The sequence below is a fragment of the Sipha flava genome, unplaced genomic scaffold (assembly GCF_003268045.1).
Source record: "Sipha flava isolate LNK unplaced genomic scaffold, YSA_version1 76_pilon_pilon, whole genome shotgun sequence".
In the NCBI taxonomy this organism is placed as follows: Eukaryota; Metazoa; Arthropoda; class Insecta; order Hemiptera; family Aphididae; genus Sipha; species Sipha flava.
In genome coordinates this window covers 3529267-3545969 of record NW_020273616.1, presented here as the reverse complement: position 1 = coordinate 3545969, position 16703 = coordinate 3529267, and the positions used below count along the sequence as shown (strand labels likewise).

The 16703-nt window shown below is 30.7% G+C and overlaps 1 protein-coding gene across 1 annotated transcript; it reads left to right on the top strand.

Annotated features, from left to right (window-relative positions):
* Positions 1 to 1693: 1693 nt before the first annotated feature.
* On the top strand, positions 1694 to 14841 carry LOC112692787. The gene is made up of 3 exons (XM_025567574.1): positions 1694 to 1769; positions 4340 to 4557; positions 14729 to 14841. Exons 1-3 carry the CDS (start codon positions 1694 to 1696, stop codon positions 14801 to 14803), a joined length of 369 nt encoding a protein of 122 aa, XP_025423359.1. The 3' UTR covers positions 14804 to 14841.
* Positions 14842 to 16703: the final 1862 nt, after the last annotated feature.

The following is a 16703-nucleotide window of genomic DNA, read 5'->3' as shown; positions in this document are numbered from 1 at the left end:
TATCGGTCGGAAAAAAAAACTCGCCCCTCCAGCGGTACAACAACCCTTTTGGCGGCCGCGTTTAATCGTACAACGGTTGTACATCCGCGATACACTCCCCCGTTCTCGAAATCCTATCGACTCTACGTATTAGAAACACGCGCGTACAGGCGCACACGTGACCACCGGTACCGCTGAGACTCGTCGAGTATTATAATGCACACGTTACGCTAAAACGCGATGTATTTCATAAATCCAAGACCAACACCGGTGGTCTATTATAGGAATATTTTCCGACACGTGCCGGCGGCATCTGCACGCGATGCGTCGACCGTATGATTTTGCAACTTTTTCTCATATCCACAACGAGTGAAATGTATTAATGAAATGAAGTATATCATAAATGAAGTATATTATATTTTTGTTCGAAGTTCGAGTGCGTGCAGACATGGGTGTTTCGGTTTGAGCGGCTAATCGAATGTTTTCGCCACGTGCGATATTAGAAAACCTACAGCATCATCCTTTGGGGCAACAAACACTCCAAAGCAACCGCCATTGAATAGTGCACGATGTACTGATTACTACTGAAAAGTTTGATAGGAGGATTTTAATCAACAATAAACTAGAATCAGTGGGAATAGTATAGGGAAGTAGCAAAATAAATGCGAGACGGGGGAGAAGGGGTTTTTACTTTTACGTTTTTTCTGTGAATAATAATTAACCGTTGTTATTGAATTATTTTTTATTTCAATAGTATGATTTTATGAGACTTTACGCATCAATATTATGCATATAGGTATAAATTAAGGAATATAAATAAAAATAATACCAAATTAAATCCTTGCCCGATTTTTTTATCAAGCTGTACATACGAGTATGTGTACATAATACACAAATCTAAAGAATAAATGAATATTCACTATACATGTAAATACGAGTATGTCTTTATAACATGTCAACATTTTCACAATTCTCGCGTTACAGACTTAACTGTCCAGTCGAATCAATAGATAATACTAAGTAACTGAAAAACTAAATACGATATTAAGTCATGACACAAATTTCCGTGGCATGGAATACTTTAATCAATAAAACGTACAAACGTCAAACATTACATACATAAAAATGTTACTTAAAATTCAACCTTGACAATATAATCGTTGATATCTGTCCGTCGTTTACGGTCACTTTTGATCGTAATGCTTTTCTCAACCTTTTATTAATACATCACTTCGCAAAAAACAAAAAACCCATAGGGCGCACATGTTAAATACCTCTGAATTTAAGTAAAACTAAAAATATAATTATAACTTTATTTCAATAATATTCGCGGTTTTTTTTTTTTTTTTTTGTACGAGTCGATTACATGGTATCAGCTAGTATTTAATTATAAGTTGTCGACGTTTAAATATATATATATATATATATATATCAGAGGCGGAATGGCCAAGGGAATTAAAAGATAAATCTCTCTGGGCCAGTGAAATCATCAAATTATGTGTCAGCCTAGAAGTATTAGAATAATAATATGAGTATATTATATAAATGTCTAACTGTTAGGTACATTTTAATATTATACTAAAAATACGTACTGACAATTATGTTAATTTACTCAGCAATATTATGATAGTTGATAATTAAAGATACGAGTATTATTGTATGTGCTTCGATCGATGCGGCGAGCACGTCGGCATAATATCGTACACAATACAATATGAATGAAAAAAGATCATTATGGGAACGATTCGAGATTTTGCATAGTGTAGAAGTTCAAAAAAGAGAAAGGAATAGTAACGATGAACAATTATTGATACAAAAAAAAAAAAATACTTAAATATAATAAAAACAAAATATGAATAGATAAAAAAAATCTAAGTACGTATGCTGCGAGCGCGTCACAAAAATATAATAATAATTACAATAATAACAAGCATGTGCTTAAAGGTGGTGGATTAAAATAAAAAAATAATACATAAAAGTTCGCGGCGGCACGGTGCAAATAAAAAACAAATAATACAGCAGAACGCTGTAAAATAAGACCGTTTACCTCGAACGGTGTTCGAATGGTTACACCCACGCGACCGTGCCAAAAACGCGCGATGAACATAAAGACCGACAGGTCTTCGTCGGCGGTGCGCAGGAAACTATTGAGAATATTCACACCACGGCCAGAACCAGGGCCGTATTTAGGAATTTGACACCAGGGGGCAACAATAAAAAACGCTTCATTATACCAAATATACATTTCTGCGGATTGAAAAAGATCTTTCTGAAGAACAATTCGTAACTGGTGTACACAAAAACATTCTAAGTGCAATGCAACATAAAGATAGATTGTTTATAAATCTTTGGATTTATCGATAGTACTCAACCGTTACCGAGTATGTGTGTGTGTGTGTGTGTGTGTGTCGTGACGCTGTGATTGGCGATATATATATTTTTTTGAGACACACTTTTTATTTTGTAAAGAAGTTTCACTTCAAAAATATTAGATCATTAAATATTGAAAATATAAAAAATTAGCCGCCTTCTCATATTCAGCCGTCTGGGGCAACAGCACCCTGTAGCTCCCCCCTAAATACGGCCCTGGCCAGAACGACGTTGTCTAAGAGCCGGGACGACTACGTCGAAAGTTGTGAATATAGTCGCACAGCAATCAAAAAGACGTTAACAGAGCCCATCCGGCTATATCGAAAGTTGTGGACGTGTTCACCAAGGGCGGAACTAGGGGGTGGAAGACGGGTTTTCATCCCTGGGCAAAAAATTTTAGAGGGTGTAATTTTCGTAGTAAATAATAATCTACTATTGACTGCTAGTTTGATATTTTTAACTTTGTTACTGATAATGTATTTAAAACTCTATAAGTGTTTGTATGCTAATAGGTGATATAGATATTTTATTCTTGGTCTATATTAGGGTGTAATTTTAATATTTTCCCTAGGCATAAAAATGACTAGTTCCGTACCTGGTGCTCGCACAATGTCAGAGCGACGTTCAAATGAGGAGCATTCGACAACGTCGTGAGTTGCTGACGAACTGTCAGGTATTTGAATAACATACTAGCTTTTCCGGTCCAGCGATAATCATAGAGGCGACGAGGCATCAAAATATCTCCAAAATGATGAGATGTCTACACTGCTCGTTGGACCGGTCTTCGCACGATGATCTCTTATGGTACGGACAATACCAATTTGTATCATTTCTGCGAACAAGAATTGTGTAATGTTGTTCAAGACTGAATGTGATCTACCAAAAGTTAATGTATAGATGTAAGTAAAATTTGTCGATTTAGTTTTCGAAAACTGTACAGAACCAAAGTTACTTTATAAATTATATGTTATTATAAGTTTGTCTCATGAAAATTATAAAACGGACCAATAGATTATTCTGAGTCGTTCTGTTCCCAGTTCGCTTCTGATATATATACCGTATATATATATATGTATATTTTTATATGTCATTTTTATATATGAACATACGAATACGTACGAAAACCTTAATTTATAATTTATGTATGCATAATGTATTGCATTGCACATACTTGAAAGAATAGTATTTAAACTTCCACATCCATAAACATACGAACTCATAATTTATTCATTTTTCGAATTCTGAATAGTTATATTTTACGTGCATGTATGCTTAACATACATGACTAAGTATAAACGAACTTCCTATTCATTCTCGACTCGAATGATTGATATAATTATTGTGGACAGAGCCGTGATAAAATTAAGACGCCGTCCATTTGTGCAGCCGCCAACCATAAGTATATATCTTGTTTTAAGGAGAAATTAAGCTTTATGGGTACGATAGGAACAAAATAAACGAAAGATTTTAACTTATAAAATATAATCTTCTTATCAACCAATAATATATTAATCTTAAACGATAACGTGATAAATAATAAGTAATATTCAGCTATGTAAATTAATAAAAAGGGAATGACCATGAAGATATTACATAAAAAATGTACGTGCGTTGTAAGAATCACGCCGGGTTTCGATTATTCTTACCTAACGTAACCTATAAGATTTGAATTGTATATACAATACCGTAAACCATAATATACGGTGTAAACCAAGTTGTATCCTCGGATCTGAATAATTGTCGGTTATCGCAGGATAAAAAATAACAATAATTTTAACGCTGCAAACGAACGTTACGTTTATTGTTACCGTGATGAATATTTTCGCACCAGGACAAACATTTTAAATATACAAGCAATATTTACTCTACGGCTCGTCTACATCCGTCTCGACGGCTGTAGTACTGCAAACAAATATTACGATTACGCGTACACGTACACGGGTGCACGTCGGATCAATTTAATTTAATTTTTTTTTTTTTTTTATTCCAGTTAAACTAACCCTTGCAGCAGTCGGTATCACGGGCGAATTTCATTCTTCCGGTCCACGTGCTGTCACGATTGCCCGTCGGAGGCAGCGGTCGTGGCGATTGCGTTTCAACAGCGCGTTTAAACCCGGAAGTCCGCAGGACCGAAATAACGCGAAGCGACGAGGCGGGACGGGCGTATATCCGAGGAGACGGCGAAGAGGACGTACGAGCTTAGATATGGTATTTCCTATTTAGAATGTAATATATACATTTGTATGTAACTGCGTATTATGCAATATATACGACGATGAATCTTTTGACCACCACGCCGAGTGCGAGAGAAATTAGTGGTGCCAAAGGGGTGCGAGTTTGGTTCGGAAGTGTATGCGAACAAACGCGAGGGTGGAGGTGATGGGAAATCGTCCATCTGGAAAATCCACCGGACACGGTTTCGCCTCCGCGAACCCCGTTGACCATTCTCACTGCATTTATTCGTAAAGGCGTGTGTGTGGACCATATACCCTTACATGCATGCATGCATTTATACGTGTTGTATATTTAAATATTTATACGAATTTAATATAACAATAATTAAATCCCAGTTTTTCCGGAACGACGGTTACGCTACCAACAGTAGCGCCGAGTACGTACTTTAGGCGGTTCAAATGAATCACTCAAATTGGGTGGGTGGGTGTTTGTTGGCCTAGAGTGGTACATAAAGTTATAATTAAATAGGTCTAATTAAAATTCGTATGAAATTTACATTCCGTTGAATGACTAATTGATTTATGCATAGTAAAAACTTGAAATAAATATACATAATAATATAATAATTAGCATGGAGTTATGTTTATTATATTTTTGATAATTTGTGTAATTATATAAAATATTCCGACCTTTCAAATAATTTTGAATTTCAATCGAATGTGCATGATAAAGGTTCCGTTTTTCGTATCTTTGTTGCGTTGTCTCCCGGGGAATTATCGGGACACTAAAATGTCCAGTTTTCAGAAAGTGGTAGAACATAACGACGGTCAATTTAAATTTGTCGATGAATTATTTTTTCAATTATATTTAACTAGTACCTATATGTGTATGTGACATGTTTATACTGCATTACTGCATGGTGGACGGTGACGAGTGACGATGGCAAATGGCAGAGGCTGTTCGTGGTGTATCGGGATAGATAACTACACTCATCAAATATATAAACACCGCAATATCAGTGCGAACACAAAACTATAAATCATATTTCATTATTTCGGTGTTACACTAACCGTTTTCTTTACGTAGACGCTTTTTGTTTTATATGTATATGAAAATAAAGTTGTTTATAATAAAAATAATTTACTTAAAAACAAGTGTAATTCATTAATTACGTATTTTTTGTTCCATATAACCATAATGGCACTTAATCATGTTAATAATTATTAAATAAAAAAAAAATCTTTTGTTATTAAAACTATGAAGAAATTTTTATTTTTTTGTGCCGTTTGTTCAGCTTAAGTATGATCATCAAGCGCGTAAAAATATATAATTGTATTTACGATTCGGCAATAACTAACCTAGTGAGTACCACTGCCTGAAGATGATTCTATGGTTCTTTCGATATGAATGTATTTATTTTTTTATTTTACGAATTTTCAGACCGAACCTTCAAAAATTATAAAATATCCACTAAAAAATTGTAATACCAAGAGATTTTTTTCGTAACTTCTTGGAATGAATTTTTAGCTCACTTAGCAATAAATCCAATGGTGCAAAAAACCCATGCAAATGCAATAACTTCCGAGCCCTAATTAATTACATTATTTAAACTGGTTTTCGATAAAATATGTTTTTTTTCTGGTCAATTAGTGCAAGAATAAAATATCCAGAGCGAATTCGACTGTTGCACGTTTTCTGACAAAAAGTGTTGGGGATCGTACGTTTGTATGTAATTTATTACATTCTAGTCTATTTCGAACGGATCTACATAGCTATTCTCCACAAAACCGTTTTTCTGGGTTGTAAACTTACTGGACGACCTTTGAAAAAAACCACAAAAGTAAAAATAAAAAAACCGGACAGCGATAAACAACGGTAAAGATGTTATGATAAAAGATACGGTTAGGACATCATGTTGCGCTCAGTTGTTGATTCGATTCGGGTTTACGTATCAAAACTCGCGTTTCGATGGTACGTCCTACGCCGGGGACAGACTATTATCAAATCACATACGTAACATGTTAAGTAACACTTAAATAATCACGCAAACATACCATAATAGAAGGCTAATTTTAGTGCAAAATAAATATTCAACAATAAATAGTAACATATTTAAAAAATAATAATAATAACGATAAATACTAAAAATGTTAATACGCAATAATTATTGTTTTATAGTACAAAATGAAGCAACGCGTAATCCACTACATTAATATATTAACATAAGCCCCGTATTTAGGAGGGGGGCACGGGTAGGAACATGCCCGGGGGCCTCAAGCTCAGGGGCGGCAAAATGTTTTAGCAAAATTAATTTTAAAAATGATTTATCTAATGAAAAAAAAATAAATAAAATAATAAAAAAAAGAAAATAGTATGTTTTATTCTGTTGTAATTTGTTTAATTTGTTAATTAAAAAAAGTATTAAACGATTATCATTTATAAGTTATATTTTAATATTAAAGAATCTCGATTAGGGAAAAAATTATTAAGTGTTATATTGTTATTATTTATTATTTTTTTTTTTTTTTTGAGAGGGAGGGTCATAAATTATATTCCCGGGAACGTCAAATTTTTAAATATGGGCCTGATTAACATTTTATAAAAATAGAGTAATACTGTTCAATAATATTCTTATCTTTATGACAAATGGATCCGTGGTACAACGATAGGAATGTATAATTATGTAAATATATTAAACGTCAGTGGTGTACTGCTGTAACGATATTTACCGTTTTAAACCGAATGAAATTCAAAATAAAATAGCATAACATAGCGATTGTCGATTGGAATAACCGTTTATTTTTGGATTACCGGGAATAATGTTGCACGTCGATTTTTGTCGATTTCGTGATTGGTTGTCTTAAAATAGAAATGTAAGAAAATACTCAAATAATTTTCAAAACCATATCACGTGTACGTGTTGATTTGTATCCGTATTATTTACCTATTATCTGAATTCTTCCGGGCCGACATAAAAAATATTTTTGGGCGGAATTCCCTAATACGTCGAAATACATTTTTCCTTGAAATCGCATGTGCGTTGTCGCCGGGTCGGTTACTTTTGACCCGTTTCCGATCCGATCCGATAATCCGACTCGTCGGAAGAAAAACAAATAAATTTATTTTTATAACCGACTAATTCGACAAGTGAATACTTTGGAAACGGACGAAACATGGCCACTTACCTATGATATACACGGTTTAGTTTTTCTTCCGATTAGTCGGATCGAGTCGGATCGGATCGGATCAAATCGGGTCCAATGTAGTTAGTCCAATTTAATAATTTCAATTAGTTTTTATTCTATTAACTTCTTTAGTAAGACTTTTTACCTTACTTTTAAGTTCTACAGGCATAACAATTTCAAGTGTCTAAATTGACTTATGAATAAACATAAAATAAAAAATATAAAAATAGTTTTAAATACGTATTGTATTTTAATGTTAAAAATGTACTGCAATTATTAAGGCTTAATTTATTAAAAAATAAAAACAAAATAAAACCTATGTTCCACGTCAAATCCTCTTATATTTTATTAATATAATTGAAAGGGCTATTTAAAAATTAAAAACCGACAACTGCGCTAAATATAAATATCGAAATCACAATTTCTTGAGAACCCCTGTTGTTTAAAATAAAACAGAAATAAAATATTTAAAAATATATTTGTTTTAACTATACTTCTCAAATTCTGCTGTAAAAACGATAATAAATTGGATTCAACGTGGAAAATGTGGAATGCTACACCTAATACACAATGATGATTTCGTACTTTTATTTAATCGAAAAGTTGTAATTAATGAAATAGTTTGACCCTGCAAAAAACTTTAAAACTGAAGTACTAATTTCCCTAATGAACATACTACAAATGTTCGTTGCAGTTTTTCATGATTGTTATATTCATATACATTACACTTTTCATACGTTTCGAAACTTTGGTATTATTGTTTTGAAACTTTAAATTGAGCAGGCTAGTGCATTGTGAATTTCATTTTAATTAACGTCAATTACTCGTATACAGTATACACTCAAACCGAAGTTCGGGTACGGATAATTGATATTTTATTAATATCGCAACAATAATTAATTAATTTAAAAATAAAAAATAAAATAAAAATTACTAATATAATACATAAATAAATAATTTATATATAGAAATAAATTAATAAATAAATGCTTAGTCCGGAGTAATATTTTATTTTCATTTCGAAACAGGTCGTTCATTACAAATATAATGATAGGCACTTAGCATTAATTTATTAAATTCTATACATAAACTATTTTTTTTTTATTTATTAATTACTGATTGCCTAACGGTGTCCGCTATTCGGTACGAAAACGGTTTTACTTTTCAGAAACGAATAATGCATCATTATTTTGATGTGTTCTTAATATCTTTTGGTTATAAACGTATTTGCTGAAAACCAATTTTTTTCTTCAAATTTATTTGGGTTTTAAAAAAGCATATAGAACAAATGATAAATAACAATAAAATCGTTACAGACGACGCAGATCGCTTTAACTGTGGTGCGAGATGTTAAAAACAACAATCCTTGTTTGGCGCTAATATGGTTTTAATAATCACGCTGAATCGTAATCAAGTATTGGCGTCACAGATCGACAAACATCTCTGTGGTGTCAAAACTCCGGGAAGCCAATCGATTTCTAAATTGTCAACAACAATATCCACCATTGTAAGACGGACACCGGATACGAAATTACCGCGGAGCGAACGGTGAAAAAGTCGAGAGAAAAAAATGATTGCTTTAAAGTTCAAGGAATTGATACGAACAATAGCGATACGTACCGCGGTTGTGGACAATATTTGCATGTATTATTATACCGTACATTCGGTGTTTATCTCAGACTTTCTAACCTGTGGGGGGGGGGGTATCTATAATTTTCGAAGGGGGATACACTTCCGATCGATCCTCATGTAGGGCCGTTCAAAGAGTGGGCAACGGGACCGTTTTGCCCCAGGTCCCATTATTGGAACATTTTTTAGGATGTCCCCATAAAGTCTTGATTTACAGTGATTAATAATAAAGTCTGGATTGCACTGAGCAGTTTTACACGCTGCGTGTCGGCGATTAATGTCGCGCGCGTGTGTAGCGACCTGTCCAATTACATTGAACGATTAAATTATAAATAATTTGAATAATATTCAATTCCATTATATAAGTATGTAATGCGCTACATGAAATTTAAATGAACTTGATTGGTTAAGGTTTGGAAAAATACGTTTGCACGAATTTTGTTATCCTCAGTGAGTACTTTGTTAATCATATCTTATTATTATGGTTGAAGGGCCTCCAAATTAATTTGCCCCTGGCCCCGAAAAACCATAAGATGGCCCTACCGCCATGAAAGGCCGCATTTAAGATTTAGCCGCTCCGTGCAATCAAATTCTGCTACCCCCATTCGTTTCAGTTTACATGAATATTAATAATTTCTTTAAAAAAAAATAACAAATGACGTTTACAAACAGCTTGCAGATAAATAAATTAAGAATCAAGAATTAACCAATTGAAAAAAGAAGACCTATAATATATTTTGATTTTTTTTTTCGATCAATATTTGTAACATATAGTAATTAGTAAATTTAGGTCACTATATTTATATAAATACGTTTAAATGGTTATATTCTGTGGACATTATCTTGTTAACATTTTTTCTTCATTTTATTGAAGCAAATTGTTCAATTACACCGTAGTAATCAATTTTTGATGTTAAATCCGCTTCTATGGTCATCATTGCCAAACTGTTCTATTCTCTTTAGAACATGATCTAAGATACGATTTTACTCTCTTTAGAGCTGAGAATATGTTCCGTTGAACAGTTGATAATAGATGTGCATAGCAACATTCTCAAAGAAATATCAATATAAGGATAAATATTTACCACATTTTTTTGCCTCATGAATGCACACATATCTTGTATGGTATTTGGAGCATCAGTACCAATACTTTTTAAATGGTTATAAAATGCAGGCATTCATTTATAAAAAACAGTTCCAAATCATTGAGATATTCATTTTATAATCTAGCTTATATATAAACGTCAGCAACTGACAAAGTAGTCAGTTTAAAAATGACATCTGACATATTAAGCTGCCTTTGTTCTACAAACAAATATCCTCTTCCCTACACTCTCTTGATTACTCAATACCATACCTGAACACAGCTCAAAGATGAATTAAATTTTAAAAAAAATGTCTTTGAAAATAGTGTTAATACATTTTTCATTGTTGTTTAAATTATGTGTTATATTATGTTAACAATAAAAGCCCAAGTTTCTTAAAATTAAATGTTACATCAAATACTTACCTAATTTTACAACAGAATTTATAACTATGAGCTTGACTGAATAAAAATTGTATTTGCATATTTATGAGGATTGTAGCATGTAAGCACCTATATCAAATGTTTTTAGCTGTCTTCCAATAAATTTAAATTAAATTTAAACATAAAAACATGATATATTATTTTAAAATATTAAATAACTTTACCAAAATAAATTTGATAAAAATCAACTATGTTTTTCTTACATAAAAACCTATAGACTGGGTATATACAGGATACATATGGACTGGTACACAATCACCCAGTAATATGAACTAGTAAAGATGAACTTTAAAATAATTATAAGGACAAAACATTAAATTAAAGACGAAAAAAAAATTAAACTTTTTCAGTTAACAAAAAAAAAAAAAAAAAAAAGAACAGTTACATATCATTATTATATAGTATTTTATAATTACATAGAATATATTATAATTTAACAAAATAGCTTATTATATAAATGTATAATTTTTTAACTTAAACAAAATTAACTTTTCTAGCTTTTACAGTTGAAAACTTTTCTATTATTAATAATATATTTTTCTTTTTGGTAGTTATTTATTAAAGTGAAAAATTGAATATCTTAGAATACCTCTCATGAAACTGCACGAGTAGAATAATGATACGCAGGATTCTAAAAATCTGGACTATTAACTATAAAGTAGATATCTATGTAATGGTTTGAACGACTGATAAAAAAAAGCAAAAAAATGATTCATTTTACCCAACTTATGTTTTTTAAGTACAAAAAGTATAAATATTATACACAAATTAACATATCAAAAATTAATTTAGTGAACTGCTCATAAAATTAAATTAAATATTAATTAAATTAAAATTTATATATCTAAATTTGCTACAACGCACTAGTATTTAATTATTTTACAACTTGTATACGTGTAAAAGAACACAAAAATAGGCCCTAGTAACAATTCGCATTTAAAACTTAAGAATTAAAAATTGTTATCCTCAAGCAAAATCTTACTCAGATCGGTCAGATTAACCCCAGTTTCTGGGTTAGCATTCGAGAAAAAAAATCATTAACTTTTTTAGTTTTGGAAAGCACATCCTCCAACATCTGTGCTTTCTCTTGAGATATTTTTCGATGACCAGCACCACTTAATCGCTTGCGGTTCATAGTAAATTAAGTGATAATACTGAAACACATGAGAATACACAATACACGTAGGTAACATTGGTATAAAATATTATAATAAGTACGAAAAAAGTTAACGTTTACCTATACTTTAACAAATGAATAATGATTAAACATTAAACATAGATAGTTCGATCGCTGAAAACACTGATGCACAGTACACGAGTGCACCACAAAAATAATTATTTATATATAGACATTTATATATTTATACATTTATTTGAATCAATAACCATTGATTCATATTTAATTGTGCTGTTTACTCACTATCGAGAGCATTGAATACTAGTGTACGGCTTATCTCGGGTAATCCCCGTGGACTCACGAATTTTTAGATTTAAAAGTTGTTTAAATAACTCTCTACAGCCACTCTTTTGAAGCTATATATCGTTAGTTACTATCCAGTTATTAATCATTGTTTTTATTTGTTATTGTATTATATTGTATATTTATTATGAATTTCATGTCAAAAATCTGTATCCATCTATGCTGAATGATAATTAGAATCTAAAGACATAATTATTAATTGCAATAATAACAAAAAAAAAATGAAAGAAAAACGAAATATAAAACTCTTCAGTTTAAATTAAAATACTCCCAGGACAATTACACATTGGCACTTTTTCTAGGACCACGACCGCCCCTTGAAATCTGCCGCCCGGTGCAATCGCACCCATTGCACCCCCCTAAATGCGGCCCTGCCATCATGAAATATACTACGTACATTCGTCGCTGTGTGGGGAGAGGAAATGCACTCGTATTGTTCGGGATGTCAGCATAGTTTGCGCGTCGAATACCAGATAGCGCTATGCTTATGAACGCACCCGTTCGCCCATTCGCTGAATGTTATACGGGGTAAAAAGATTTTCCCTTGAGCTCGTGGACGTCAAACTGCCGGTTTCCCTTTTGGTCTAAAACGTTCGTTTTTCTAGCTGGTTGTAATTATAAGTTATAAATATATATTATATTAACCAATAAGGGAAAAATATTGTTTTTAATGTTAAATGGAAATTTGAAAAATATAATACAAGAATATCAAGAAAATTTTCTCAATATGAATGTATTAATTTTTTTATTTTTCGAATTTTCATACTGAATCTTCAAAAATCATAAAATATGTTCTAAAAAAATGTAAAATCAAGATTTATGCTCTAAAATCTAAAAATCACTAAATATGCAAAAATATGTACTTAAAACTTTTGATATGTTTTTCGTAATGTATTGGAATTAATTTCTAACTCTCTTAGCAATAAATCCAATGGTGGAAAAAGACATGCAAATGCAACAACTTTCGAGCCCTATTCATAAGTATGCAAAAAAAATAATAATGATAAAAAACGATTATTATTTAAAAAATATTTTCAACATTTTATGTAGATATATAAATATACATATTACAATATTACACATAATATATAACATTTTTTTTTTATAGATACAGTGTACACTTTTTAATATAATACCTATATATTAAAATTAACTCTAAAAGTAATTTATTTTTTACACAAATAGGTTTTTTTTTCATAACTTCACTTGGTTCCCCAATTCTGTCGATTCAAATATCGTAAAACTATATTTTTAATTTTTAAAATATTATCAGGCCATTTAATATATTACTGTAACGGGCTACCAGGATTTGTCCCAATGTCCCGCCAGGCCAGTCCACCCTTGGCTAATAATATTCGTTTATAACAAAAAAAAAAATTCCGAAAAACAAATTAAAACTATCTCTTATGATTTTTTTAACAATAGGAAGGGTGACCCCTACATACATTTTGTTATAAATAAATACATTAATCATAGGAATCATCTAATTATTTGTTTTTAATTATAATTTATACTAGTTTTGAGTATCAAATATTGTGAGTAACTGTGAAGAAAATTAAATTTTACACGGAGGCCAAATGTAATTTTAGCTACCAAATATTTACAAAGAATTTGTGTAACAAACATCATATATTTAATTTTGTGATATGATAATTGTTAACATGAGTTTTCTCGCTCTTCCCCAAATTAATACCAATGTAAATTACAAGTATAAGTATTGTTAAAATGTCCCGCATTTTTAAAAATTAAATCTGGGATCCCTAGATCGCGTTCAATCTGTTTACAACCGCTTGTTACTGTGTTCGTATCGTAATGTATTGCATCACTAGTGGCAAAGCGGAAATAACACGGTCAAACCCTATGAGAAAAAAAAAGAATTAAAAAACAAACACTCAAGTTCAAATCTAAAGCAATGTCAATCGTCATATTTATTATCTGTGCGTGCAAGTACAAGGTGTTCGCGTGGTAAATAACAACGTAAACACACCGGTCGTGGTTGTTATGTAACGACTCGGCAGCATGTATTTATCTGAAGGCCGGCAAACGGTAAGTCGCTACGGTGGCGAATCGAACGTCATGTTAGGGGATAAATGGGCCAATGCGCAGGGCGACGGTTTTGAGGTGTGTTTTTTTTTTTTTTTGAACCAATATTGTTCGTACTGACTTTTAATTTTTGTACGGCAAAATTATTAGGGAACATCATTGCAGAAAAAAAAACGTTATACTCATGAATAACGCGATTTGTGTTGTGTACCGTGATTGTGTTAGCTCTATATTGTATACTAGCTTAATCAGACTAAATAAAAAATTTAATTAAATCACTAACCTTTATTACGTTTAAAGATTACTATGATTTGTCTAAGTTTTTGCTTCTGATTTCAGAAAATTCTGCAAGAATACATAAAACGGCACCGTCTTGAAGATTGCCCCATTACATCTACTGTAATACAACATTGATATAGTCAGGGCTGGAGAGTATCATAGATACTGGTATTTAAAATACGTGTCTGAGATAAAATTGTATCTTATATCTTGTATCGAGATACATTATTTTAATGTATCTAGTATCTTTTTATGATTAAAGATACTAGATACTCGTACAATCTAATGTTATGTAATAATAATTATTAATAATTTAGATTAAAGTTTTTTACGTCGAAGGCATTCACTTGATAGATGAACAATATGTACAATAATTACTCATAATAAAGATTATTTTTAATATAACCTTTATTATAAGCAAATTATGTAATCAATAAGTTATATAAATCCAGTTTATCGGCTGAATGTTTTCTTAATATTATCGCGCTAAAGATTTATTTTGGACTGTGTGATGATCGGTTACTTTTACTATAATTCTTTTAAATTTAAACATGTAATAGTAAATAAATAAACATTGTAATTTATAAATATATTTATATTCAAATTCATTGTATTTAATGTAAATGAATAAACAAATAAATAAATATTAATAAATGTTTAAAGTATCTTGTATCTTATATGTATCTCAGCTACCTGTATCTTGTATATAGTATCTTTAAAAATATCGAAGTATCTTGTATCTTGTATTTAGATAATTTTTTTTAAGTATCCTGCTCAGCCCTAGATATAGTGATCCTAGAGTTCAGGAAAAACGTTAAATATTATAAGTTGTCAATTACACGGTTATAAAAGACAATATTGTGCATACCTATTAAACAGAAAATTAATAATCCATCCCTGTACTAGTGATTATTATTTATACGCTATTTAAAATATTAAAATATAATTTAATTATTGAATTTTTCAAATTAAATATTTATCTTTTATTATTCAAATTACTTAAAATTATTAATTTGCATTCAAATCCTAGTCCTAATTATACTAAGACGTATTATATTAAATACTCCACTACAATCTGATAATAACGAACATGGTATTTCCAATACGCATACGAATGCGGCAGTATTACCGTTTGATAAATACGATGGATTTGAATCATAAATTGAAGAATTAAATATTATGAATATAACTATTTACTTTGAAAACAATATAATTACTATGCAAATTCATTTAATGCACCAATTTCACAATTAGTCACCTTAATTACTTTATTCTTGGTAATTTTTGTAGCTAATAAAAGGAAGTCCATTAAACTGTATATTTACTCACAAAAATTAACATTTTCTTCGAGTACGTTTACGATTTATTATTTTATTGTTTAGACAAAGGCTTCTGAAAATTATTTCGACTTACATTGTTCATTTTCTTTAAAATTTTCTTTTGATGTTATAATAGAGATCCATTCGTATAGGTGTTTAAAAAGAATATAATAAATTATGGTAGAACAAATTTCCGCGTACTACAGAAATGAATTCAACCCTAAAATATTATTAATCTATTGTATCTATTATCTATATTTATAAAAAAAAAACCATTTTTTAACTGACATTGTTGTTCTTCTCATGGTCAATCACACGTTGGTGCTTCTAGAGTCAGTTTTTTGAGTACTTTAGAAATGTTAACACGTCAAGATAAAACCCCAAATATAACTTATAAATAAATTCTTAGTACAATAAAATTATTTTTAAAGAACTCGAACATATAATATAGTATTTATCAGTGATATAGTTTTGATATAGATATTTCTTATTGTTGTTTCTATTACGATATTTTCTATAAAATAACAATTAACCCATTACTTGATTTTTCAAAATCCATATAAAATATATAAGTATTGGGCTATTTTTATGATGGTTTTCGAGGGTCTAACATTTTTTTCCATAAAATAATATTTCTCTTGGTATAAAATTCAGCAGAAATGTTCATCATAAAATAATATACATATTTTCATACATTTTTCTCATTTTTTCTATTC